Below are 26,502 nucleotides of genomic sequence, written 5' to 3'. Positions count from 1 at the left end.
ATTATTTCAACTTCCTATCTAATACATGCCTTACTTTATAAATCTATTTATCTATAGCTTAGGGAAAACTCATTCACAGGACGCGAAATCATGCTATTGGTTTTTGGTAGCTATACAAATATGAATTCCGTAATCTAGCTCTTGATGCACATGTTCCAATGATAATGTTTCTTTATCAAAATTCTGATAGATATTTTAGTAAAAGGAGGCGCAAATGCTGTTACATAACCCCAGAAGAGAAGATCATAGTAAGATGGAGTAATAGAAGGGCTAGGGAATTAGAACAAGTCTTCGTTGGACTTATGTCCAATCCAAAGTTAAGCGATTGAGGTAAAGGCGAACTTGCGAATGAAAATTGAAAGCTCCTGTTGCAAAATGATCCTTCACAAAGTTGCAACTATCCCTCTGTAACTCAGCCATTAGCTATTTGTTGCATCCTCAGAAAAAGCAAAATGATCCGTCATTTTCTAAAATGACATTCCACAAGACATAGTAACATTAGGAAAATCCACTGTTTCACGAGGATTTTCCATGATCCAAACACGAACATTAAGACGGTTAATCTGGTCAGAAAAATGAAACCATACTCCGTCACGGAACACAAGCTTATCCATATAATCCTCCAGATGATTTTGAAATTATTGCAGATTGAGTGAGGACCTGCAGCATCTGAAAACGATATTGTTTTCAGTTAAGTCTTTTTCGCAGAGTTAATCAAACAATAACTTTAAATGTAATTCTAGTTTTGCTTGAAATGTCGAGTTTTCAGAACTTCTAGTAATGGATCATCGTACTTGATTCACAATCTCAGATGATGGCTTTGTTTGTTTTTAGACCTAAAACATCAAATTTCCTCAAATATATTAGACTAGTATTTTACTGTTTGGTCGCTGTTGGTATTTCTGTTCGACACGTGTTTCGAAAACCACACTGTGTTGTTACAATTGATTCGGTTTTAACATCTACAACACATAGAAAGCGTTTTATTAGTCTTAAAATGTCATGCACTCTTCTCAATGACATGATTTTGTGCTCCCGTGGAAAGGTAAGATAATCTTGGAAAAAGCTCAACATGGTCGGTCACCGGATTCGAACTCAGGACTTTCCAATTACAAGACAAGAAACAAAACCACTAATCTGCGCCAGATCGGTTGAATGAATTTATCTGTAATAGTAAAATAAGTACAAAGATCCATGTTACATTGGCAACCTGGTAGATATTTATTGTTAAATACGATACAAAATGTTATCACCAGTAAGTTTCTTTTGAGACATTAGACTTGCTTTATTATTAGTCAAGAATGGAAAACTAAGAAAAATGGCTCTATTTTGCTGAGTTTCCTATTTTACGTCCATTATTATGGCTTTAGTTTGGGAAGGTAAAAATATATTTAAAAAAAAATTGTACTGTATATGTGAGAAGAAAAAAATAAAATTGTACAATGTGAAACAAAAAATAGTATACAATTATTTTAACATTTCCGTTGTAAAATATATAACGACACATTAAATCCTATCTACCTATTTGACTCTTGAAAAGTACTGTCATTATCAACTGAAAAATAAGCCTATTACTTATACAATTCAGCTGGTGGAGCAGGTTATAGTGATATTACGAATGTATTTTAAATTACATTGAAAATAATCTTTTCGTTTTCCAGTTCGTCTCTCGTTCATTTTTTCTCCTACTCATATCTCATTTTGTTGTTTACATGTTCGTTCATGAGTAGGGGAACGAAAAGTTTAAATCCCCTTTCATGGGTAGAGAAAATCACTTCAGACTAACGAGTTTACGGAATTAAATCTACTACACTGGTCGTTGGATAGAAACCACTCTTATATAATACAAGTATATATATAATTATCAAATAATGGGAAAAAATTAACAAAAAACAACTTAACTGTCTACTGCGGCGTTCTTTTTTATTTTTTTTTTAAATTGCGTCTTGCCTTTATGCGAGACCCCGATTATGATAGTGTGTGAAATGGAGGAATGAAAAAAGTGAAAGGAAAGTGAAGACCCCGAGAAAACCCCCACACACGCTGTTTGTTCACCAAAGTTCACTTGGCACAAACTGGGAACGAAACAGAGGTGAGCGCTTTGACATTGAGCCACCACGACCCTTTATTACGGTGTTTGACCACATTTTACGGTATAGTATAGTTTGTGACAATCGTTACACGAAATTGAGAAACATAATTCGAAATCGTTTCTAGAGAATAATACACCATTCTTGATGCATAACTCTATTACATAAGCGATGACGGAGAAAGTAATTTGCACCGGGTTCGCTACTCTAAAATTGACCCTAGATGTTCAAGAATGTGCAAGTCGGAGGATTGAGTAGGCCTGGGAGGTGTTGAAGTTGATCCAAATGTTGCTCACTAAATGTCTAAAACGGTAACTGTGTGTATGGTGTACTGGCTAAAATGCCTGTTCTTCACACAGGGAGAATAGTTGATGGAAAATAATTGAATCCACTTCCCCATTTAGAATACCTATTTCAACGGAAGTATAATTATAAAAACCTGGTGGTATAAACTTTAAATTCCCCTACTTCTTTAGGATACACCCGTTAATCAATGTGGCATGATGAAAGCCAATGAACTAGGTACTATGTTCCAAAATTCATTTCAAACGGGTCAGTCGAAAATGGTGTAACACATATTCTCCTATTTTTATTTGGAAGTTTGTATACTGAATAACAGAACTTTAACATAAGCGAATCCTCACATTAGGCAGTTTTCACTAAACAAAGGTTAATTTGGATAATATAGAAACTAACCCCTTTACGCCATTAATAGCGGCATTTTCGGAAACACTGAAACATATATTCTCTTATTTTTACTTAAGAGTTTTTATACTGAATTTCATATATCAAGCAGAAGTTAATCCCCATATTCGGCACTTTCTGAATACCAGGTAAATAAAGAGAAATTTCAATATTACTGAAATTGCTCCCTTCATCCCCTTCCCCCTTTTAGAAGCGGAACTTTTACTAACGCTGATATGTGTGTATATATATGTATTTTTTTATTATTATTATTAGAAGTCTATAAGTTCCAAATTTCTTGTATGTAATCTTAAGGAATTTCGAGATATGACCATTTTAATATAACAATTGCAACTCCCGCCCTTTTTCTTCCGCCTTTATTATTATTATCTCGGAGAAATATTGCAAGGTACTGAATCACGTCTTTAGTTATTCTAAATTAAAAATTCTAAATAACAAACTTCACATCTCTAACTGTGAGGAGTTTCGAGATATGGACATGTTGTTATAAGAGTTGCAACTCCCACTTTTTCTTGTTCCCTCCTTTTTTCGCTTCTAGGGGATATAACCAAAAATGCTTAAACACGTCGGCACGTCTTTAACTATTTTAAATAAGAAGTCTAAATATCAAATTTAATGTCTCTAAGCTTAATGGATTATCATATATAGACATATTATATCAACGAAACCCTCATTACCCCATCCCCTCCCTTCTCATTGAATTTCCCAAAATTCTTCTATAGTGGTACACTGCATTACTTATTCTACGTATTGTCTAAATTTCAAGTTTCTAATTTAAGCAGTTTGGCCAGAGAGCTGGTTTTTTATGTAGAAATTGTCACCTCGAAAGATTGGGTTCTTATTGGGGAGCAACATCTGTATGCAGTATGCACTAAGTCAACTAAAATATTTCTCTAATCACTACGAGCAGCAGTAACTCGTCCTTTGAGAGTAATAATAGGGTCAACAAAATGTAATGAAATTGAAGAACCTCTATCATGTTCAGTAGAAGGAAGTAGGTAGTCCGGATCACACACCGTTAAAACACAGCTTTTGGTCAAAACTGAGAAAAAAGATGACTCATTGTACCACATTGCTCTCTTTTAATTTATGTGTTATAGCCTCAACATCATTTTTTTTCGCGCTACCAGTTCATGATGGTGATCAGAGCTTCATAATTGCAACCAGACAGAGGGTTCTTCAAGTTATGGCGCTCTTGTAGGACTTCGTAGAAATAAGTGATCATTAAATTTTTCATTCAGTTATAAGGTATCAGCTCTACGGTTCCTTGCGATAATCCTCTTTAATGTTCAATCGATTTCTCTCATCTGGGCTTCCATCCATTATTCTCTCGTATCTCGTATCTTGCTATGAGTTCTGTATGTCGTCATTACCTTGGGAACTGTTGCTTTCGATACACGCAATGCACAGACAGACTTAAATATATTTGTTCCAAGTAACCTCAAGATGTTACTAACTCATAAGGATTACGTTTACGTGTTGCAGTATGTGGATAATTCCAGTATTTTGATAACTATGTGTGTATATATATACGAGGCGTTCCGGGTAATAAGGTAGTACTCAACAAAAGTGACGTGGGTCTGAACACTAGGAAATTACATTCAAGGTGTTCGGGTAACTCGGTATGCAATATTGCAAGTTTGGAGAGAAGCGATCGACCTTTATTGTTTATTTATAGAATTGTTTAGCACATCAATTGGTTTCGTGAACGAACACGACATGCAAATAGTTGAATTTGGCATATCAGCGAAAAGTATAATGGTTTTGAAAAAGTTGTGTTTACAATACAAGCTTTGCCCTATTTCTAATGCTGAAAATTCTATTTTCCATTGTTTACGATGAGAATTCGCGAACCAAATGCTTTTCCAAGGTTAAGTTCATGGGAATCCAGTTTTTCGGTGATTATTCCTCAATCTATGAGAGATCGGAACATGCTACCCAGTGCGACACTCAGCGCGCTTTTTCAAATCATCATGTGAAATTTGGTTACAATTAGCCATCTCGGAGAAGTATCCGAATAAACCAAAGCCTAAGTCGAGTAAAGAGGGCGGGTTGTATAGCGTAAAAGAAAATAAATTCACTCCAAGTTGTGTAGATTATAAAATATGTATATTAGAATCTGGGATAAACACCTTGCCATGGGGTCATTATAAGATAAAAGAAATAGGAATTAAAAATTAATTAAAATATATATGTCCTTTATGTAATAAATCCCTAAACAAAACATTGTAAAAATAAACTGCAATCAACATTACTGTACAACTTACATCATTTGCAACACGGATAAAAAAGAATGTAATAGAGATTTCTGCAGTCTTGGTCCATATAGTAGATGTACAAATTATGAATATATATGTAGTTAATGTAATATAGCAATGTAGCTTTAGATATGTTCTTTATGGTTTAAAAACATCAGTTCAAAATAACAAAATTTAAAGAATTTTATATAGAACAAATTTTACGGAAAACAAATTTTAATCATTTATATTTAATCAATCTAATTAAATAACTGAGAATTTGTTATAATATTTTCCATAAAATGTGTATGAAATTTGTATATAAATTTATTTAAAAGATGGAGTTGGCTCAGAAATACAACTAACTAGGAAAGAGATTCAGAAGAAAAAGGTTATTAACATAAACAATGGGTATTAAAACAAGGTCCAGGAATTCTGGATCTTGTTTATTCCAGGGCCATCGTAAGCAAAGCAATGCAAATTTCTTACCTATATTAAATGTTGTATGTAAATTCACTTAAAAAATGGAATTAGTCAGATTTGTACTCACATTCCCATATTGTCTACTGATATAAAATCGGTTATTAATTCTACTTGTCACATATATTTGACTGAGACTAACCAGCTAGAAAATAATGTTCAAATATTGTTAATTGTGCAGTTTATGATAAAATAAAATATTATTGTTCATACAGTTTGTATGTAAAATATGTTTATTTTCTTTTGTCATTGACTCTTGAATATCGTAAATAATTTACAGGCTCCTGTCCCTGATTCTTTATCAGTAAATAAGCTTTCTGAATTGATTTCTGATGGAGACTTGAGATATTCTTAGACATCATAGTCAGAGGTTATCTCGAATCAGAAATTAAAATTATGTTTTGTGAAAGAGAAAAGTTTCCACTTGAAGCTTCACTTGTTCCTTAAATAGCTTGCTTCGAATAAACATACTAAATAATTAGCTCAAGTTTCTGGAAAATACGGCTCTCGTATCCATGCACATCTGTCAGTCTGGCTTTTGAATGTAACATGAAACAACGGAACTACGCTTCCAAGTGTAAATACGAAAAAAATGAGCTATGTTTCTTAGCTTAGGAAAAGAAACTTGTTAAAGTTAAGTAAAATTTCATTGAAAGACGTTTCATGACAGATGAAAATTTCACCTTACTCCATTCTTAAACTTAATTCCTCTGTAAAATATGTAAAGTAAATACTGTTATATTTATTTAATTTACCCCTCTCTCTTTCTTGATATATATATATATATATATATACTCTTTGATATAGGTAGCATAATGTTCAATGGCATAATATCACAATATTACAATAAAGAGAGAAACGAACAATTTCTTTTTTAATGATTAATTCTTTTTTTAATAAAAATGATCATATTGTTTAAAAAGGACTAAAAATGACTAAGAATGAAGAATGAAGATCGGTTTGATCGAAACTGTGAAATACATTAAATAAAATTATGTGTTTCAATTCTCAGTGTATCACCAATAATTGAAACAGGTACTAGGTATATCCTAACCACTGGAAGTAACAGGTTTTGATCTAATCAGATATTTAAAATCTATTTATTAAAATTAATGAAAATTAAATGTAATCTCGTAGTTCAATTTTCCCCTCCCCCATAATAGTCTGTATTTTTAAGAAGAGGGATAATAAATTCATATGAATAATTAAGGAAGAATTGTTGAAAAAAGTAGATAAAAGGTATGGAAGAAGGATATAAAAGAAAACTTATCCGCTGCTTCTTACTTTCTTCTGTTTCCTTCTTCTTCTTTCCATATTATTATTATTATTATTATTATTATTATTATTATTATTATTATTATTATTATTATTATTATTATTATTATTATTATTATTATTATTGAGAAAGGAAAAAAAAAAGAAAAGAGACAGGGGGAGAAAAAAGAAATAAGGAAAGAAGTAGTTCTTTCTTCGTTTTCTTTTTTTCTTTCTTTTCCTTGCGTTCTTTTCTTTTTTGCTTCCTTCTTTCCCCTTTCGTCTGCTTTTTACTTTTCTTTTTTTCTTTTCTCTTTTTTCTTTTTCTTTTATAAGAAGGCGAAGAGCATCTCTCTTTATTCTTTTCTTTTCTTTTTTCTTTTCTTCTTCTTCTTATTATTATTAATAATAAAGAAAAAGAAAAAGAAGAAAAGTAAGAAATAAAGAGCAGAGAGAGAGAGAGAAGAAGAAGGAAAAGGGCGAGGAAGGAGAGAAGAAATAGTGGTGACAAGGAAAGAAAGTTTTAAATAAATAATCAAAGATGATAATCTAATGCTAAACCACGGATACTTACAGCTACTCATTAGATTGGCTACTATAGCCTAACGTTAGAAATTTTATTAATAATACATATCGTATTAATATGTTCGGTGAGTTCTTCTGACTTTCCTCAATCGTAACTTTGAAACATGAGAACGGTAAGAATATTGTATTTCGTCTTTTAGTAGGGGCTCCACTATTTTTGTTTCAGGAGTAAATCCTACCGCTATCAGACCCAATCAATGTTGTCAAAAGCTACTGTTAGACTCCGACGTTAAGTCTGTTCTTACATGGGGACGAAACTTGCGAGCTTCAAATTACATTATAGTTCTTCATTTAATGTTGTTTGTATATGTTGACATAACAAAACCCACAAATCTGAACGAAATATTTCTATAGAATGATTAATACGTATATATACAAACGTATCTCAGTTTTAAAATAAAAGCTGGAGCAAGTATGTCCCGACCAGCGAATGTGCGCAGGCATACAGTTTAGTAATTAAAATGCAAACTTCAGTGTTACAAATCGGTTAACTTGTAATTAATCTATCACAGTTGTCCTGGTTGTAATAAAATCACTTTATGCACATGTTCAAGTTAAAACAAATACAGTTTAAAAGTTTTGGAAGTTATTTCCAAAATATTTTAAGTCACCCACAAAAAAGTATACACATCTTCAATAACTATTTAGTAATAACTTGAAAAAAATAATTTTTGAAAATTTAACGTCCTACATATATGGCCTATAGGGTAAAAAAAAACGGATAATTAATGAAAAGGAATGATAGTAAAATTGTATGTTTTGTACTCTCCCACCAGGAATCGAATCAACCTATATATTCTGAATTTTTAAGTCAATTTGGATTAAAAAAAAAAAGATATAACTATTAATAAACATAACAATCACAATTTGACAATTTAACAATCAGCATCCTAAGCTTAATTCACCCTCGAACGTGAATCTTATAACTGTCTTCCATTTCTAAACGTACTGATTACCCGATCACACAATAAATTTATAACAAAAACATATCGAAAACTTAATGCAGACAATATTTACATACATCAATAGTCAGCACATCCGCCACTGTACAATGCCAATATTTGGAAGAACTTCTTTCGCAGGGTTTTATTAATTTGTGATTGTCCAAAACATCTCAATAACGAAATACAGTTTCTATACAAAATAGGACAAGAAACGGCTACAAGTTGTGTACTTTGCGAATGTGGTTTAATCAAACATGTAGATCGGTGCAAGACTCTAAAACAGTTATTCCCAAAAAGACAAAAACGTCGATAGAAATTCCATACTTTCCACAATTATCGACAATAATTCAACGTATTCTTGCAAAGCATAGCATATCTGCTTCTAGTATCCCCTCGAAAAGTCTACAAAAACATTTAACCGAATTTAAAAGTTATTTTGTTTTTCCTCGAAATAAGTCAAGCATTTACCGCGAATGTGACTCCATATATATAGGCCAAACGAAACGCAATATTAATACCTGAATTAAAGAACATATTAGACCCTTTATTTCGTTCAACGCAATTAGTGCTTCATTTAAAACAACTTACACACAATATAAAACAGGTTAATGTATTAGGTTCAGCAAAAACAAAGAAATAACAGAAAATTAAAGAAGCATTCTTTATTCATAAATATAAACCTGCTTTAAATCTTGACACTGGTAATATTGATACAACTTTGTTAAGTTGAGTTGATTTTCAGTTTAACGTCCCTTTCAGCAGCGAGGCTATATGAGACGTGAACATACTGATTAACGTGGAATCTGAACCACATGAGCTCCCACCGGGAATCGAACCCGGGTCTCCCATGATAGAATTTGGCTACTTACGTTTGATGCATACTTTGAATCTGGCAATAGTGATGTAACATAGACATCGCACCTCCTTTGATTCAATTTCACTCTTTTTCCACTCTGTTCGTGACATTTCAGAATTCATTCTTTACGTTATACTTACTCAGTGGTAGTATTCCTTGTTTTACACCTTTTATTTTCTATCCACTTTTATCCTTTTTTACCTTGTCACTGAAGACGATACCAGCAGTGCGTTCCAAAATGTCTGAAAAATACTCAGGCTTCCTAAGGGAGTATTCATTGGTAAGTAGCTAATTTTTTGTTAATTTGACTCATCCTCTCAAGGGCCCATATAACTCTAATGAAACTTCTAGATCTGTTGAGTACTACTAAGTAGATGAGATGTATCTACTTCATGATTAATTGCTAGTTAGAAAAATAACAGCAAGCAGATATGAAATACATTCTGTTGCTCTGTTAAAAAAGCTTCAAATAAAAATGAATTAATATAACAATTGTTGTTATTTCATAAATATAATATGATAAATATTTACTAAGACTGTATAATGTTTTCTAACTTTATTGATAGTAGGACATTCTTCTAACTTTAAGGATGACCAAAATATATAAGTTTTAGTTTAATGCTTCACTGTTATACCTTTAGGATAAAGAAAAATAAATACGTAAATCAATATACATATAGTAAATGTAAGAGAATGATAGTAAAACAGTTGATAAAATGATGGTGGTTGAAATAAACGAGAGAAATCCAAATAAATTCAACAAATATAAAGTAGGCCAGCATGAGCTTATATGGCTTGAAATCACATCAGGAACAGAACTCTTATCACAGAGCCATCATGGTGCTCTATAAACAGCACAGTCTATGCACATTTTCTTTTGCCAGGCTTCATAGAATTCTTCGAAATACTTCATACTGCTTTGCTTTAGAAATTCCTCAACTCATCTACGTAGTGTTCATTAATCAATTTGTATCTAACCTTGATGGATACAGTCCACTGCAGACTTAATAATAGAAATGAAAGTTAAAAACAATTTAGATCTTGTCTACAGTAGATTAAGAGTTAATTTTATTCTTGTTAAAATTCTAATCTCTATGACAGTTGTTGTATTCCGATGAATTATTCTGTTTAAAATCATATTTAAATGCCGAATCGAACACTTTTCAATAATGCGTTTCCTCTTTCTGCGCGAATCGAATTCTTCTCACTTGTCGAATAAAAAAGGATAGCCATCTATCAGAGAACATTTCATTAGCAACACGTGACTCGAAAGCGAAGATTACTGAGAACAAAGAGATCCCTACGCACGTTTCATACTTTTTTCCCTTCCTTTCTACAAGAGGATATGGCATTGAATGCAACCATTGTGAACTTGAAGAAAGCTGCCATTTAAGAAATTCGTTTCAGTGCTTTTTTCTCTCCCTGGAATGTCTAGAATGAAGAAGCAAGCTTGTTTCTTTTTTAGTAGTGCTCTCCCTCTCTCTCACACACACACTCACACACACACACACACACACCTACACACGCACACACACACACACACCTTTTATGAAAAATAACATTTCTTACTTCCTGTTTACTTGAGCTTTTTTTTTTAAAGTATGCCCATAAAACAGTTTTTGAATTAATAACTTCAAAATATCATTGAGGTATATTTTAGAATGAAATTAAACAAATGCACACTAATTATTCAAGCTTGATTACGTTATTATTAACTCAAAATTAAACTTTTGTAGTCAAATATATATTTATATATAAGCATGATATCTATATAATTTTTTTTTTTTAGTAAAACTAGATCTGTAATAGTAACACTAATAGTTACAATAAAGATGATTCAGTTTTAGTTTATTTGTGTACATTATGTTTTTTTCTTTTTTTCTTTTAAATCTAGATTATTTGTGTAACATTTGAAGCAAATAATGATTTCCTTAACATTAGAAATATTTATATTTGTATTTACAAATTAATTATGTTTTCATAAAAATAAAGATATTAGTAGAACTACTTTTATTAAGGCAAAATCTACTATTAACCTAGGCTCTGAATCATAACCGGCGCTTCAAACCTGCGCAGTTGGCAGGTGATAGACCACCATACAATGTCAACGCTCATAGTACAGGCCCTTCCTCACCACACTATATCGCCTACAAGAGCTGGGTTACAAAGCCACGTTAATAGCCCCTGCTGGCAAGAGATAGAGTCTATGGTTGCCTCAAGAATCAGATTATGAGTTTCCTTTCAATAATGGAAACTAAGTGAAAATGTTTTGTAACTTTTCACATCATAGTTTTAACTTTCCAAGTAATACAAGATAAGTGAAATATTTTGTAACTTTCGTCAAACACTTAGAAGTTGGGAACTTCTGATATCACAAGAAAAGAAGCACTAAGGACATAATTCAACCTAGGAAGAGACTTTACTGATGATTAGTTATAAATTTGTCAAACTCTAAAAGGTCAAATTTTCTAGACTCATAGAAAGGTTTGGACACTTGATAAGTGATCATGTGATCCAAGTTTTATTACTGTTTTGTCAAAGAAAATACATTCTTCTTTCTTGGGTTCAAACTGATACTGAATTATTTACATCTCATACAACATATATGACTTCCAATTGACTGAAACATTAAAGTGAATTAATAACTATTATTTATAAAATAATCTGTAGATTGTAGTTTTTGAATAAAATAATTCAAATAGTCTAAAAAGTTTAGAGAAGCAGGGTGAAAGACATCCAACAGGAATGGGAATGGGACTAAATGATACTTAATGCAAGTAGATATTTAATGAAGTAAGAAACTTCAAGGTTTATAGATATACTATTATCTATAATTTTAGTAAAAGATTCAGGTTCAAATGTGTACATTGTAACCAGTTGTTTAGCGAGCTTACTGTCGTGAAACAGAAACCAACTTTCTGGCGTTGATTACTCTTACTCAAGCATTCACTGTCGAATCTTTTCCCATAGATATTCTAAAACACTCACATAAATTTGCAGTAACAGGTTGTCCCTCAGAAAGAAATATTCGTATGAATAATTCTTTTACTGTCGTAAAAACACAACATTTTTTTGTATTTTCGACTTTTGTATGCGATCCTTTCTTTTTCCTTCTGGTGATGTTGGCGACATCCATTCACTGTCAATACTTCGGCATTTAATTGGTAGATCATAGTGAAAACATCACGTTTCGTGCTCTATGACAATGAAATTCACGACACTTCTACTCCAATGAGAAGTTTTGAAGATCTCCCTTGCAAAATCGTCAGACAATGAATGCAGCACAATCCGACATATAACCTTTTTCTTTTCTAAATCTTGTACTAAGATGTGATGAATTGTTTTTATGGCTTACACTGAACTTATCTGACAACAGTTTTACAGTCACACAACGATCATTTGCAACACATTCTCTCACTTTTGTGATGAGATCTCTATGTTCTGAGATTGGTCTCCACACCACTTCTAAAACCTCATTCCATCTATGCACGAGATAAACAAGTCTCACCATACACTAAGTGTATCCATTCTACGGTCTCAGGGGCACTTTTGCTCAATTTTAAATAAAATTTAGTGTTTGCAGGTGCTCCATGGCACTAACGCGATCACAATCTTCACTACTGACTCAATACAACGTCATAGTTCTCTTTATGTTTAGCATGAAGCTATGAAAAGTTGTCAGTTTGTAAATGAAAGTCACATGTTTTGTTGACACAATCATAGGTTGCTAATGTTTTTTTTTTTCTGCAATAGAATCAGTGTCATTATTTAATTGTCAGACTGTGTACTATTTAACATTTCTGTCTTCGAATTGTTTAGGAAAATTTCAGTAGGGTGCATATGGGTACTGTAAACATATGATTTTTAAATTACCTATATCTGTTGCAGTAACTTTAAATTATCACTGACGAAACACATTACTTTCAAGTAATTTTAATTCCAAGAGGAGTTTAGTACCATGTGAGAGTATTTATTATTATTATTATTATTATTATTATTATTATTATTATTATTATTATTATTATTATTATTATTATTATTATTATTTGTAAATTTAGTAAAAAATGTAAAAGTAATCTGATTATTTTGTTCTTTTGCTAAAACTTCTAAGCAATCAATTGCGTTAAAAATGATTCAAGTCGCATGCTCAGGTTTTACTTTTTACGGTACTTCAAAGCCTGGAGTAATTTTAAAGCTAACCGGCTAAAAGCCACTCCAAAATTCAATAAAAGTGATCTCTTAAAAACATATTTGTCTGTTTATTTGTTTACTATATCCCCGAGATGAAAGTATATATATAAGTGTGTATGTGTTTGAATGTCTGGACTCTGGACAGTGTGTTTTAACATTGTTTGCAGAGCCTGGGTACACCTAGTTTGCTGTTTTCCCAACAGATGGTGACTCCGTTTACAAATTTGTAGTTCATTTTGATTTTATTGACTAACATCTCAAGCGAATCGCTTTGTGCAGTAGCTGTAAGGCATAGTATATAGAAAGAGTTTCATGCAATTTAATGTAAGACCTACCTAGGTAAATATCCTATGTCTGTATTTATGATGAAATACAAGATTTGATCATATCTTACAGATGTTTTTGTACACTCACTCGAATCTTTATCTCTTTTTTCCTTTTCGTTTTTCTTTTTTTTTCGGTGTTTGTTAAAAACATAAAGTATAAATAATATTTACTCAATTTTTCTTTGATTCTTGTCACCATTGATTTCAGCGACCGCTAAAACTATGGATTTGACACTAATAACGGTCATTTTGGATTACTTTTATATGTCTCGGTATCTCAACCCACCACCCGGAATTTGGAAGTTAATGCGATCGGAGTTTCACCATTGATTTCGGCGACCGCGAAAACTATAAATTCGACATTGATATCGGTCATTTTCTATTACTTTTACATGTCCCGGTAAACGCCCCCTGAGACTCCCTGGTTCGAATTTTGACAAAAACGTTTAACTCTGGTCTGGAGCCTGGACCAAGGTATTCGTGACTAACATTAGGTAACTCTCGATCAATTTGTCTGGTTCCCAAGCCGGTTCTGGTAAACGCCTCCCCCTGAACCCCCTCTGGTTCGAAATTTGAAAAATGGGCTTCGTCTTGATCTGGGGCCTGAGCCAAGGTACCCCTGATCAAAACTTGGTAACTCTTGGTCCACTCGTCTGGTCCTCGGGCCGCACACAGACAGACAGACAGACAAACACACAAACTTTTATTTTATTCATATTAGATAATTTAATTGTTGGAATTTTACATTTCAAATTTTAATCAAATATTATTAAAATTCATGGTTTCATTCGACATTATTATTACTATTATCGTCTTCTTTTATTTATTATTACTGTAAAAAAACATTCCAAATTTTATTTTATTTCAAACTTTCTCCTGTGTTCAATGTACTCTCTTGTATATTTTATTTCCATGCTTCAATTAATAATCTTTTTTATCCATGAAGGTTTAATTTTATGTTGTTCTTTTAGTGCATGTTGCGCTAATGCTGACTTCCCTGGTTAATTTAATCGTATATATCTTGTGTGCTCCTCACATCTGGATTTTATTGTATATATTAAACCACATTCACATAGGATTCAGCACGCACTAGTAGAACACACTAAAATTTTGATTGAAAATGATACGTCCGTTATATGCAGATCCACCCATGGATACAAAAAGTTAAGGAAAGCAATGCAAATAAAAATTATGTGATAGCACATTGAACACAAAGAAAGGTTTTAAATTAAGTGAAATTTGGAATGTTTTATTACAATAATAACGAAAAAGAAGAGAATAATAATAATAATAGTTAAGAAAACGGTCATATTAGAAATTTGAATGAAATCGTGAATTATAACAATAATTGATTAAAATTTGAAATGTAAAATTGTAACAACTAAACTATATTTCAGTAACTGTAAAACAATTCCTCAATTAGTAAAAATATAACGATGATCGCAGTCAGTACGTTTGGAACAGAAGTTAAAGTAAAATAAAATAAAAATGGGATGGGACACCAAAACATAAGTTTATTTAATTAAATGTGTAATTATATTTAATCTCTTCCATATATCACATAAAGCACAATTGTCACGGAGAAAGTGTTCATTTATCCCTCCAATGAACAATTTTCCTTCGCCAAATTATTTCACAATGATTTCAAATGCTTTATATAAGTAACTATAACAGTGATTTTCAGTATTTTCAGCTTTTAGCACACTAACTATGTAGTTTAAAATCCTACTGCACACTTGTAAAAATTTAACTTTTATATATATATATATATACTACTAATGCAAATCACCTTGTATTTACAGAACTGCAAAGTGTCTGTTATCAAAGACAAAAAATCGTAATTGTTACCGTTTTGAAAGATACAAACTAAACTTTTTAATAAAGTGCCCGTGTCCATTATATTTCGTAATGTCCTAACTTTCTCGTGACATACCAATGGTTCCATCGCGGCACACATATGTGCCGAGGCACAACATTTAAAATTGACTGAGCGCTAGGCATGATTGTGTGATCTCAAATAGACGCGATGAGAAGTCACGATACACTAGCGCCAATACTTCCGTCTGACAATGTAAATGCCAATAATGCCACTTTCATCCCCTTCCATCGCCGATTTCTTTGTCCGTAGTTTCATTAATAATTTAAATGGTAAAAAAGTATCTTAACGAAAGTTAACTTAGGGTAGACTAAGAATATTAGAAAAGCTATGACTCCTTAATATATTTATCGATATTCAGTACAAGTGAACACAACTTATCATATTTTGGAAAGTTCTTTTCTGTATGCCACCAGAAATTATCTGAACCGCTTGGATAATATCAATCCATTTCCCGAAAACATCCAGTGAATAATTTCTCATCGCTCAATTAATTCGCAAGGGAATGAGAGTTTATATGAACAGGTATAGGGATGGCTGTGTGTGTCTGAAGAATGCGTTGAGAAGACCGATATACTGGCGTTTTACTTTCATCTGTCCAGGTTGAACTCTCTCCGCTGGTTTAGTAGCTAGTGTATTTGCCTTTGGTACACGCGGCCTGGGTTCGATGAATCATACGTCTCCTTTAATTTGAAAGACTTAACTGTAAGAAGTTTAACTAAAAATTTCTTTTTTTTTTCTTTTTCTGATACGTTAATGCTGACGTTATAACACCAACGCCGCTTCCGTTTCCATCTCAACACTAAAATAAGACTAGTTGAAATTTCGCTACGATATCTTCATTAGTGTGTAAAATATTAACAAAATATCGTGTATATCAGGGACACCACGTATCACTGTTCTTCTTAATGAACGATAGTCTACTATGGTTTTAACTTCCCTCTTCATTAAGAATTTTAACCCTGAATTTCAACCAACCTGAACCTCACGTGCTGATTATTAGGATGAATGAGATTGTGTCCTTCTCTTCTTTTTTCTTTTTTTAAAGTTCATTTCTCCCAGACTATTTGAATAATAATAATAAAGAACCTATAGATGCTTTAGAGCAATATAATACTGATCGATCGTGTTCTTATGGGATAGTGGCTCGAAAATTCTTCCATATATTCAGTGCATGGGTCATGGCCTGGGGTGGCAAATTTCTAGAACCAGTCTTTTTTTCATACTCTACTTCATAAATTTATTAAGTATTTGCATATGGACGTGGCACGGGATTTTTACGTTCGTCTACCACTTTCAGTTTAATTGTTCACTTTACTATCCCAAACTGTCTACATAGGTATTTTTTGACAGTGAGGGGTGGCATTTTTAATGGCCCAGGGCGACAAAAGTGATAATTATATATTGGCATTGATTTCGTTAATATTATTTGAGGCAGAATGAAGAACTTTAAAAGGTTATAGTCATCATGATCTAAATAACTTTGAAACACATAATTATGCTTGACCAATTTCATCTGAAATATTGGTCGAAAAACTGTACCATGTATTAACACTAGAAGCCGTTCCTTAGTGATAGAGTTATTTTACAATGAACAATTAGTTTTAATATCTTAACTTAGTTTAATAATACTGCTAAACCTACGGTGTATTTTCAAGTTAATTTTCTCCCATGAAGAATATTAGGCTTTCTTATTACCTTATATATCTGTAGGAAAATCCTAAGGAACACTACGAAAGGCGAGGATACTATGATTCGGCTACAGAAGAGAGCATAATACAGATAGTCCTCGATTTACGTAAATAGACTTTTCCAGAGCTCGTTGCGTAAGTTGAAATTTTTGTAAGTTGAATTTTTAGCATAACCAAAGATTTGTTGCAAACACGTATGAAAACTATAGAAAATACTTTAATAACACTGCAATACAAAAATTCAATTACATAGTATACTTTATAAATAGGGCACAGAACCTTATATTCTTACAACATTGATGGGAAAGAAACTAATTAACATCAATTCAACAATTGTCTAATTAGTTCATTTCTCGCTCACTTGATGGCTTTCAAAATAAAACTTACGTCAGATGTATAAGTAAAGTTCATAAATTCGGAAATTTGTAACATGAGTATGAATTTACGTAATTAGAGGACTGTTTGTGTTGTACTCTTAAATAGTTCCCACACCTCCTGTCATAAATTGCATTCAGCAGATATTAGTAATTCAAGAAATATTGTGGTGAACTCGTAGATAACTGAATGTCGATGTCACTGTTCAAAAAGTATTTGTGCTGTAATCACATCTAGAATATTTACAAGTATTGTTCCTTTTGATTGCATACAAGTATCTTTTATTTGCAAAAAAAATTGCACAAAAACAATACATAATTTCTAGGATTGTATCTAGGAAAGAAAGACGGACAGGGTCTACTACTCCCTTAAATTCTTATGTTTACAATGGATGTTGGGTAAGTTATTTTCAACTAGTTCTCACCTTCTGAGATAATTTTTCTAACAAAATCTTTATTTTTTTTCTGGACACTGCCTTACGATAATGCTTTCTCTAATAGTGGTGTATACCTTGTGCCTTATCGACATGCAAACGTCTATTAGAATATATTTATAATTCTTAATGCTAGCACTATTGCAGATTAATAAATAATCTTCATGTGTGTTCGTATATTTAGCTAAAAGCTTGACAAGACTTTTCCTTTTAAATGATATTTTTTTTTCATACTTAAACTGCGTAATCCTAACTTTTTGGCACGTAAAACATTTAACACATTACCATCCACACTATAATGTTTTCTCAATGATGCATGATAATTCAAGAGATACCTTTTGAAATTTACAATCTTTTACAGCGATATTGTCATTGACTCGTACATTTTCCTCCATCATTGTTCCATTTACTCTTTTAAAGAACTACTATACTTTATCCCTACGCTCTTGGTAACTTTTAAAAAGAATTAGAAGTTAATATATAACGAAGTGAATTCAATTAAAAATATGATTTCTGAATCAAATAACGTAAATATTTACTTCTACAAACATACATATATCAATATAAAAATTCTACGGGGAAACAATGTGTTGGTCTACTTTGATTTTAAAAGAAGAGTTGGACGAATAACTAAGTAACTCTACGACTATGGAACAAGGAGGTTCAATACCACGTTCACAAAAGCTCTCCATTGACTTCTGTTCTTCAGTTTCTATTTTGTATTCCTATATCTGAGCGATCCATCTTGATATTGTCCTCCCATCTGCGTCTACGACTTTCTAAGACTTTCTAATGGCCGTTTTCCGATTGGATTTCCATTCAAAACTTTGAAATCGTTCTTACTTTCTTCCATTCTTGCTGCATGGCCTGTTCACATGAGGCTCCTAGATCTGAGGTTCCTAAGTCGTATAAATTAAGCAGTTCCTCATTTTTGAATTTTCCGTCATTCCCTATTTCCGTTCTTCTTGAGTCCAAATGTTAATCTTAGAATTTAATTCTCAAACATTTTCGGTTTGCGTTCTTCTCTAAGAGTAAGCGATCATGTTTCACAACCACACAGCAAAACAGGCATGATTAACGTATTACATATTTAAAGTTTCAGACTCCTCGACATAATTCACGACTAAAGGTTTTGAACTGAATAATAACACTAATTTCCTGCCTTTAAACGACATTTAATTTCTTCGCGGATATGGTTCTGATCTGCTAACATTGATCCTAGATATTTGAAAGTATCTACTTTGTCGAAAGTATTATTTGATATTTTGATGCACCATAAATTGCAATATTACGATCCCGGAGAACTTCCACGTATTTAGTTTTCTTTTCATTTACTTCCAACACAATGTCCTTGCGAAAGATAATAATAAAACATCTTCATTTCTTCTATTGTTCTTCTATCATCTCCTATTATATTTACATCATCAGAACTAAAACCTGGTGAATACCATTTAGCTCTAGACTCGGATTTTATTTTGGGATTAATTTAAACACATCTTAATCGATCTAACTAGAATTTTCGATACTCCAAATTCTGTAAGAATGTTGTACATATTTTGTTTCCTCCTAACCAAATAGTAGACCTTTCTAAAATCTATAAATAACTAATTTACCGATGTATTATATCTCCATTTCTTCCCGGTTATTTGTTGAATAGTAAATATCTGGTCTATTGTTGATTGATTTCGCCTAAATCCACATTGATAATCTCCAATAATTTCATCTGTGTATAAGATCAATCTTGTTAATAGAATGTTTGAGAGGATTTTATGGAATGTTGACAAAAAATAAATACTTCGATAATTGTCACAACCAGTTTTGTCGCCTTTCTTGTGAATTGGAACAATGATTGATTCTTTTCACTCTTGTAGCAATTCATCTTTGCTCCAGACAAAGAGAAGAGTTTTTATATCGTGTCCCACAGTTTTTCCTCTCCAGCTAAACAGTCGGAATTTCATCTCCACCTGAAGATTTGTGTTTCTATAATTTCTTTGTAGCAACTTCTACTCCTGTTCGGTTAGGCTCCGGAATATACAGTTCTGGTATGTGTTGGATAAATACTTTTACTAAATGAAACAGAGGCAAAATGAAGAAATGTTTAGTTTAAAAAAAAAAAAAAAAACACCATAAGTTATTGTATGATATACAGAGAATCGAGACATGAACCGAATAATCCTCAATGTAAAAATGTAATTCACCACATTTTGTTCTATCTACCTACAAACATCTTCAGTAGTATATTATTTAAGAGAATTTCTCAAAATCTCAAATAATATTTACAAAATCAAGCAAATATATTACAAGTAAAACTAATTTTACAAACTAGGATAGGTAGCCAATAAGGTAATAAAACTTTAAATAATAAGGAACTTCAAACCAGATGAAAATAAAACAAATTTAGAAGAAAATGTTTTACGAATAACAAATATCATTTATCATTTGTTATTTACCTGTATTAGTTTTTAAAATAATTTTTGCTTGCATAAGTTCAGTAGATTTATTAATATAATATTTAAATTTTCCAGATCTATTCTTAAATAATATACTACACAATACGTATATAACTTTATATAATATTATAGTTACTTCAGATAATAAAGATGTTCCACATTTAGGATTTGTAGATCTTCTCTTTATCTTACTATTTACAGTAATAGTCGCAATACTTTTTCTAATCTACAACATTACTTAAGATTATTCTATTTTCCCTTATGATTTGTACAATATATAGAAAATTAAACTAAGGAAATATGAAATTACAACGATTAAATTGGTTTCCCCTACAGGACGAAAAGAACCAAATACTTACTACGAATGCTTGGTTAAATTTGGTAAGTTACAGATTTTCGATGTCAAAGGGAGAAAGAATATAATATGTTCTCAAACATTAAAATGTAAATTCTGTGCAGAATGTTGAAAAGTCATTTCCCAACATGCCTTTTTCTAAAATATAATTACAAATTATACAACAAATTCATCATAGGACGTAATTTCTCTACATATTTAAAGAAACAAGAAATTAATCATGTTTGGGGACATATTATACCATCGAGAATTGATATAAATCCTTGGTGTTTACTCTATATAGATGTTTTGGAATGAAGGGATCAACGTGATAAAAATGAGCTTTTAAATGGAGATTATATATATATATATATAAATTTGCTAACAAAGAGATGGTAAGAATGATCCCTAAATTTCACGTGTTATATGTTTTGTGTTCGTTCTTCAGAAAAAAACTAATATAAAGACATTTTCTTCTCGTTGCATGGAATATAGGATGAGAAGAATCAACTTCTTATAACAAACATTTGGTTAAAACTGGTAAGTGAAAATAAACACATAACGTAAACTCATAAGAAGGATAAACCAAGTTGGAATTAATTACTGTATAATACATAGAATTACTAAATTCAATAAAATTAAAATACGATATTAAACAACCAAAAAAATGTATCAAAATATTACCACTTAAACAGCTTGATTTATCCTTACTAATTTATTTTTCTAATACTAAATATTTAAAACTTTCATCTCTTGTTCGTGTTCGAGTAATTGCTTATTAACATCATGTTTAAGCGTGCATGATCACACATTTATAGTTTTCGTACACACTTTTAGCTCATTTCTGCAATATAAATCTTCACTTCAACCCCAATGCATTGTTTTATTATTTTTACATACTTTTGTGTTATATTTTTTTCTATTTGAATATATTGTTGACACGAAATTAGAACTACACTGACCATATTTGGGTACTCTTTCTTTCATATATATGAAAACTAACTTTTGATTGTATATCGACATTTGTATTAGAAATGTAGTTAAAACTTTCATCCTTTTTAGTAAACGCATGCATTATTGAGTTCACACCAAGAGATATCAGAAAAAATAGCTCCATTCCTTAAAAGTTTCAGGTGTTGAGATAATATTAGCTTTCATGTACTTAAAAATACTTCTCGATAATAAGACTTTATCTTTACAAAATTAATATTATGAAGTAATAATCTGCATATGTCTACTTATTATACCTTTAATAATAATAAGATTACATCTACAATTTAAGCTCGTAAGTAATATTTCAAAATTTGAAATAAAATTAACCAATCTTCTATGAATTAGAATATTTTCACTTAGCAGGAATTTTAAAGAAAGCAGGAACAAAATGGAAATAAAACACTTAATACAAATTGAGTAAATTAGATCAGAAGCTAATTAAGATTTTAAATCAAAGTATAAATTTAATCCAAGGCTTGCCATGAAAGTAATGCTTTATACACTGTTCTAGGCACTGGATATTATGTCATTACTGCACTACACACTTCTCTTAACTTTCCATATATTTTTCACAAAATTCTCTTAATTCTGCACACTATCCACTGCGTTTAGCAATTCTTTATACCACGATTAGCTTAGCATTTCTGGAGGTTATCGATGAAATATACGTTAGGAAAACATTCAACTTAAAGCACATTCATCATTTTCAGGCGGACTCAATGTGCAAGATCATAGTTGGGGATGAAGGGTTGAGAGAATTCCTCCCTAATTAATATTTTTGAGAAATACCCTAACTAATAACTTACTGGTAACTGACAAAATGAAATTATTATCAAAAGTTTGACAATTAATTGCAGAAATTCGTATATAATTGACATGTATTTCATATGTAATTCCTTCTTTCTCGTCTCAACCATAGGTTGGTGAGCAACATGAAAATTTTAAAACTATTCTTTCCCTTGCAAGAACTGTTTTATACTTTGATAACGTCTATTCTTCGTAACTGCATCTAGATATTTTACCCTTGGTCTTCCTTTCCATGGGTTTCCTTCTGCCTTTCCCTCTATCATTACGGTGATCCAATCGGAGTATAGAATAAGATGGCCAAGCGTGTTGTTTTTTCTTTCCCTATTATCTTCTGTCTTTCATTAGCTTCCTTTACTACGTCTTTATTCCTTTTCTTTTCAGTCCATGATATGCGGAGAATTCTGTGCCAAGACCACATTTCAAGTGCTTCCAGTTTATACATTTCAGCTTTTCTCAATGTCCACATCTCTGATACGTACTCACTCCATACCAGAGTCTTAATAAATCGTTTTCGAACGTCCAACGACACAGTTTTGATGTTAGCAGTCCTCTTTTCCTATTGAGTGCTTGTTTAGCCTTTAATATGTAACTAATGGTTGAAATTGTGGTTAGCAGTATTTGTGGTCTTACATAATAATTATGAATTTTCAAATATATTAATTTTATGTCGAAACATTTCAGTGTGATGAGTGCCTTTTAACTCCTGTCTTCCTACTGCCTTCCCCTAACTTCGATTGTTATGATTTCGCACCCTGGACAGAATGATTGAAATTAGTAAATATAGGTCTCATCTTTGGCCTAAGATTGTTAAGAATTTACTCCATCTAAGAATTCTTAACGTGTAAGAATATCAACACAAAACTTAAACTCTGATTCGAACGTCTTACAATGTTACTTCGATTGTTTGTATACTACAACAGGAATATCAAGTGAATTGTGATCCCAATTACAAATTAGATGGTATTACTTTCGATACAAAAGTAGGAAATTACTCATAAGCTCTTCAAAAAATGTGATGTCAGACACCATATATATTCGTATGATAGTACGATACATATAGAATTCTAAAACAAAAAAATAATTACAAAGTTAGAAGTCTGGATTATTTTGTTGTCAAATAAATAATGAAAGAAGTAAAAGAGCTTAACCTGAGCTAATTCTAAATAAAGTTCAATTTATATTAAGAAAGTTTATTATTAAATTTGAAATAAATTAGCTGTCAAATTAAACGAATAGAAGTAAAATTTCACTTCAAGACATTAATAAGTTATTTCTTGTTTTATTTTTTCACAAAGTGTAAAATGAGTATAAATATAGTAGAATGTCAATTAAACCTGATACCAAATTTCTGTTCTAAAACAGAGATTAATTTCACAATTATACGTGTAAATGTGAATACATAACAATATAACAGTATACAGTTTCTTTTGATAAAGATGGATGATCATGGTAGTGTATTGCTCTTATGGAAAGAACAAGAAAATTATTTTATTCAAATAATCAACTAAATAATAATTTGGCAGAAAATAAACTTATCCTTTAACATATAACTATATTGTTGTTAAGTTTTAGCGATTTTCATTTATAGTTCTGCTTCTTGTCATCATAAGAGAAAAATGGATTGTTAGAATATTTGGGTTAGTAGTTACATCTACTTTGAAGTGATTTATAAGAAATTTATTAGGTATTACTGCAGTAACACGTGAACTACATGGAACATTAGTACAGTTGAATAACATGAATTTCCCTACAAACTATACAAGGCTTTTAAAGCAAAACCTTAACTGTAAAATATCAAGTAATCCTTAAAGCTTAAAAACATATTCATGATGATATTTGTAATATCATAACAATTAAATAATACATCGATAAAAACGGTTATGCATAGAAATTTACTGTGTACCATAAAAGAAAATATAACATTTGCTAAATAAAAAATCGTGTGCATGTTTAATTATGACTTAAATATATGATCTCCTTGATCAAACTATAGATCTTGATTGTGCATGTAGATCAATTTCAAATTAAGCATGTTTGTGTGGTTTGTGTTTTCCAGTTATTACTTTAGTTTCAGTATTCATATGTGTGCATGGTTTTAAATATATGTTGAAATTTAGTTGTTATGTTGTGCTTATCTGGTTTCTATGTAGGTTACATTAACAAAACATTTTACAACTTTGGCAATAAGATAAAAAGATGGTGAAATTTGAAAGATTTATTATCAAAATAAATGTCTACTTACTTATAATGAATGCTTCTCGTTTTAGCAGCGTAGAAATAGGTATACTTTCAAGTATTTTGTTATATTGTTCATTTTAACTTCAACAATTGTACAAAAAATACACTATCAGTAATGTAATACTAGTTTTCATGCTTTTATATTTGTATTTCCTGTGGAGGTATTTAACATAATATTAGCATCAGAAATACAAGTAGATTTGTAGCATTGATTTACACTACTTAGATACATATCAATAGATGTTATTAAACATTATTAAGTACTTTTTAATATTCTGGTTATTGTCTCCTTCATTTATCATATCATTTACTTTCGATATGCTTGTTTGAAATTAAAAAGTGTTAGGCAATTTTGTTGCACATGTTAACTATATATTATATGCAATAAATAGTTGATATTTTTTCAAGCATTTCTTTTTAGTGTCTACAAAGGATGGTTTGATAGTAAGGTTAAATTAAGAGTAGTGATTTATCTGTTTAGTCATGTTCCTAGTTTGTGTTGATAGTGCAATGAATATGTGTATGAAAACCTACATGAAGACTGTTTATCATCATCAGAATTTAAAATAAAAGCAAGGTTAGAGATTACATAGCTTTCACATACTTCGGAATAGGTTCACAGTTCTTTCTTCTTTTTATCATTTTTTATTTAGTTTTCTTGTGTTTTCTTTAGGCATATTTTCTATATATTTTAAAATACCATTCTTAAATTAAAACCTACTAACACGAGCATTCCAAGTTTTTCTTAAGTCTGGAATTTATCAAGAAGTTCGTGGAAAAATAATGAAAATATTATTGCTCATATTTCTTGCTTTCTTTTGTTACCTTCGAAATAAGTCTCTTTTCTTCGCTTCGAAATTTTGCATGATTACTTCTTATTATTCATATTGTGTCAATATCAGAAATAAGTTAGTTATGAGCATCTTTCAAACATGCATGACGTAAATGCATATATTTGCAGTTTATTCCCTTCATTTGCCTGTTAGTTTCATTTGGTTGTAAGCTCGGATTAATTAATTGAAATTATTCTAATAAACAACACAATGCTTATTACATTCAAAGTATAACTGCAAAGTACCCTTTACTGTTTAATAAATTCACAAAACAAGCATTGAAACATATAGGGATCCTACTATATGAAAAGTGAAATTCATGGATCTCAAGAACCAAAATTTGTTGCTGAATGGACTGCCAAAAAGTAGAAGATAACTCTTGAGAATTGAAATTTTCCAAAGGTAAGTTAATAATTTATATTTTTGTTTAATTATGTTAAACTTCCAAAAATCGTTAATTAAATAATGCAATAGAATTTTGCTTACTACAATTTATTGTGATAACACTATCACAGAGCACACAACTAACAGCCTATAGAATGTTTTATCAAAATTTTATTGAATCAGTTCGCGTAGTAATAACTTAATTTCCATGCGTGATAGGAAAAACTCTTTCTCAGCGTTATCACACCCAAAAATACACTCACATCCATACCTATATATATATAAAAACGTGAACAATAATTATTAGTCTTTCCTAAACGAATGTAGCAAACTTCCTATCCAATTTAGAGCATCATTCGCATCCGATAACCATTCTAAATTTAGTTGAAAATAATTCTCTCAAAGAATGAAGATCTGATC

The 26,502-nt window shown here is 31.1% G+C and overlaps 1 protein-coding gene across 9 annotated transcripts in view; it reads left to right on the top strand.

Annotated features, from left to right (window-relative positions):
- The window catches only part of LOC145678450 (neuronal acetylcholine receptor subunit alpha-7-like), an 829,132-nt gene that overhangs the window by 663,223 nt on the left and 139,407 nt on the right, over window positions 1-26,502 (top strand). For all 9 annotated transcript variants that reach the window (XM_081748591.1, XM_081748593.1, XM_081748587.1 and 6 more), the window contains exon 3: window positions 21,323-21,367. In XM_081748591.1, the coding sequence (XP_081604717.1) occupies window positions 21,323-21,367 (45 nt within the window). The remainder of the gene's footprint in view (window positions 1-21,322; window positions 21,368-26,502) is intronic.

This window comes from Thermobia domestica, chromosome 2 (assembly GCF_964235325.1).
Source record: "Thermobia domestica chromosome 2, izTheDome1.hap1.1, whole genome shotgun sequence".
Classification (NCBI taxonomy): Eukaryota; Metazoa; Arthropoda; class Insecta; order Zygentoma; family Lepismatidae; genus Thermobia; species Thermobia domestica.
Note: the sequence above shows the minus strand (reverse complement) of the source record. Positions and strands in the feature narration are given on the sequence as shown.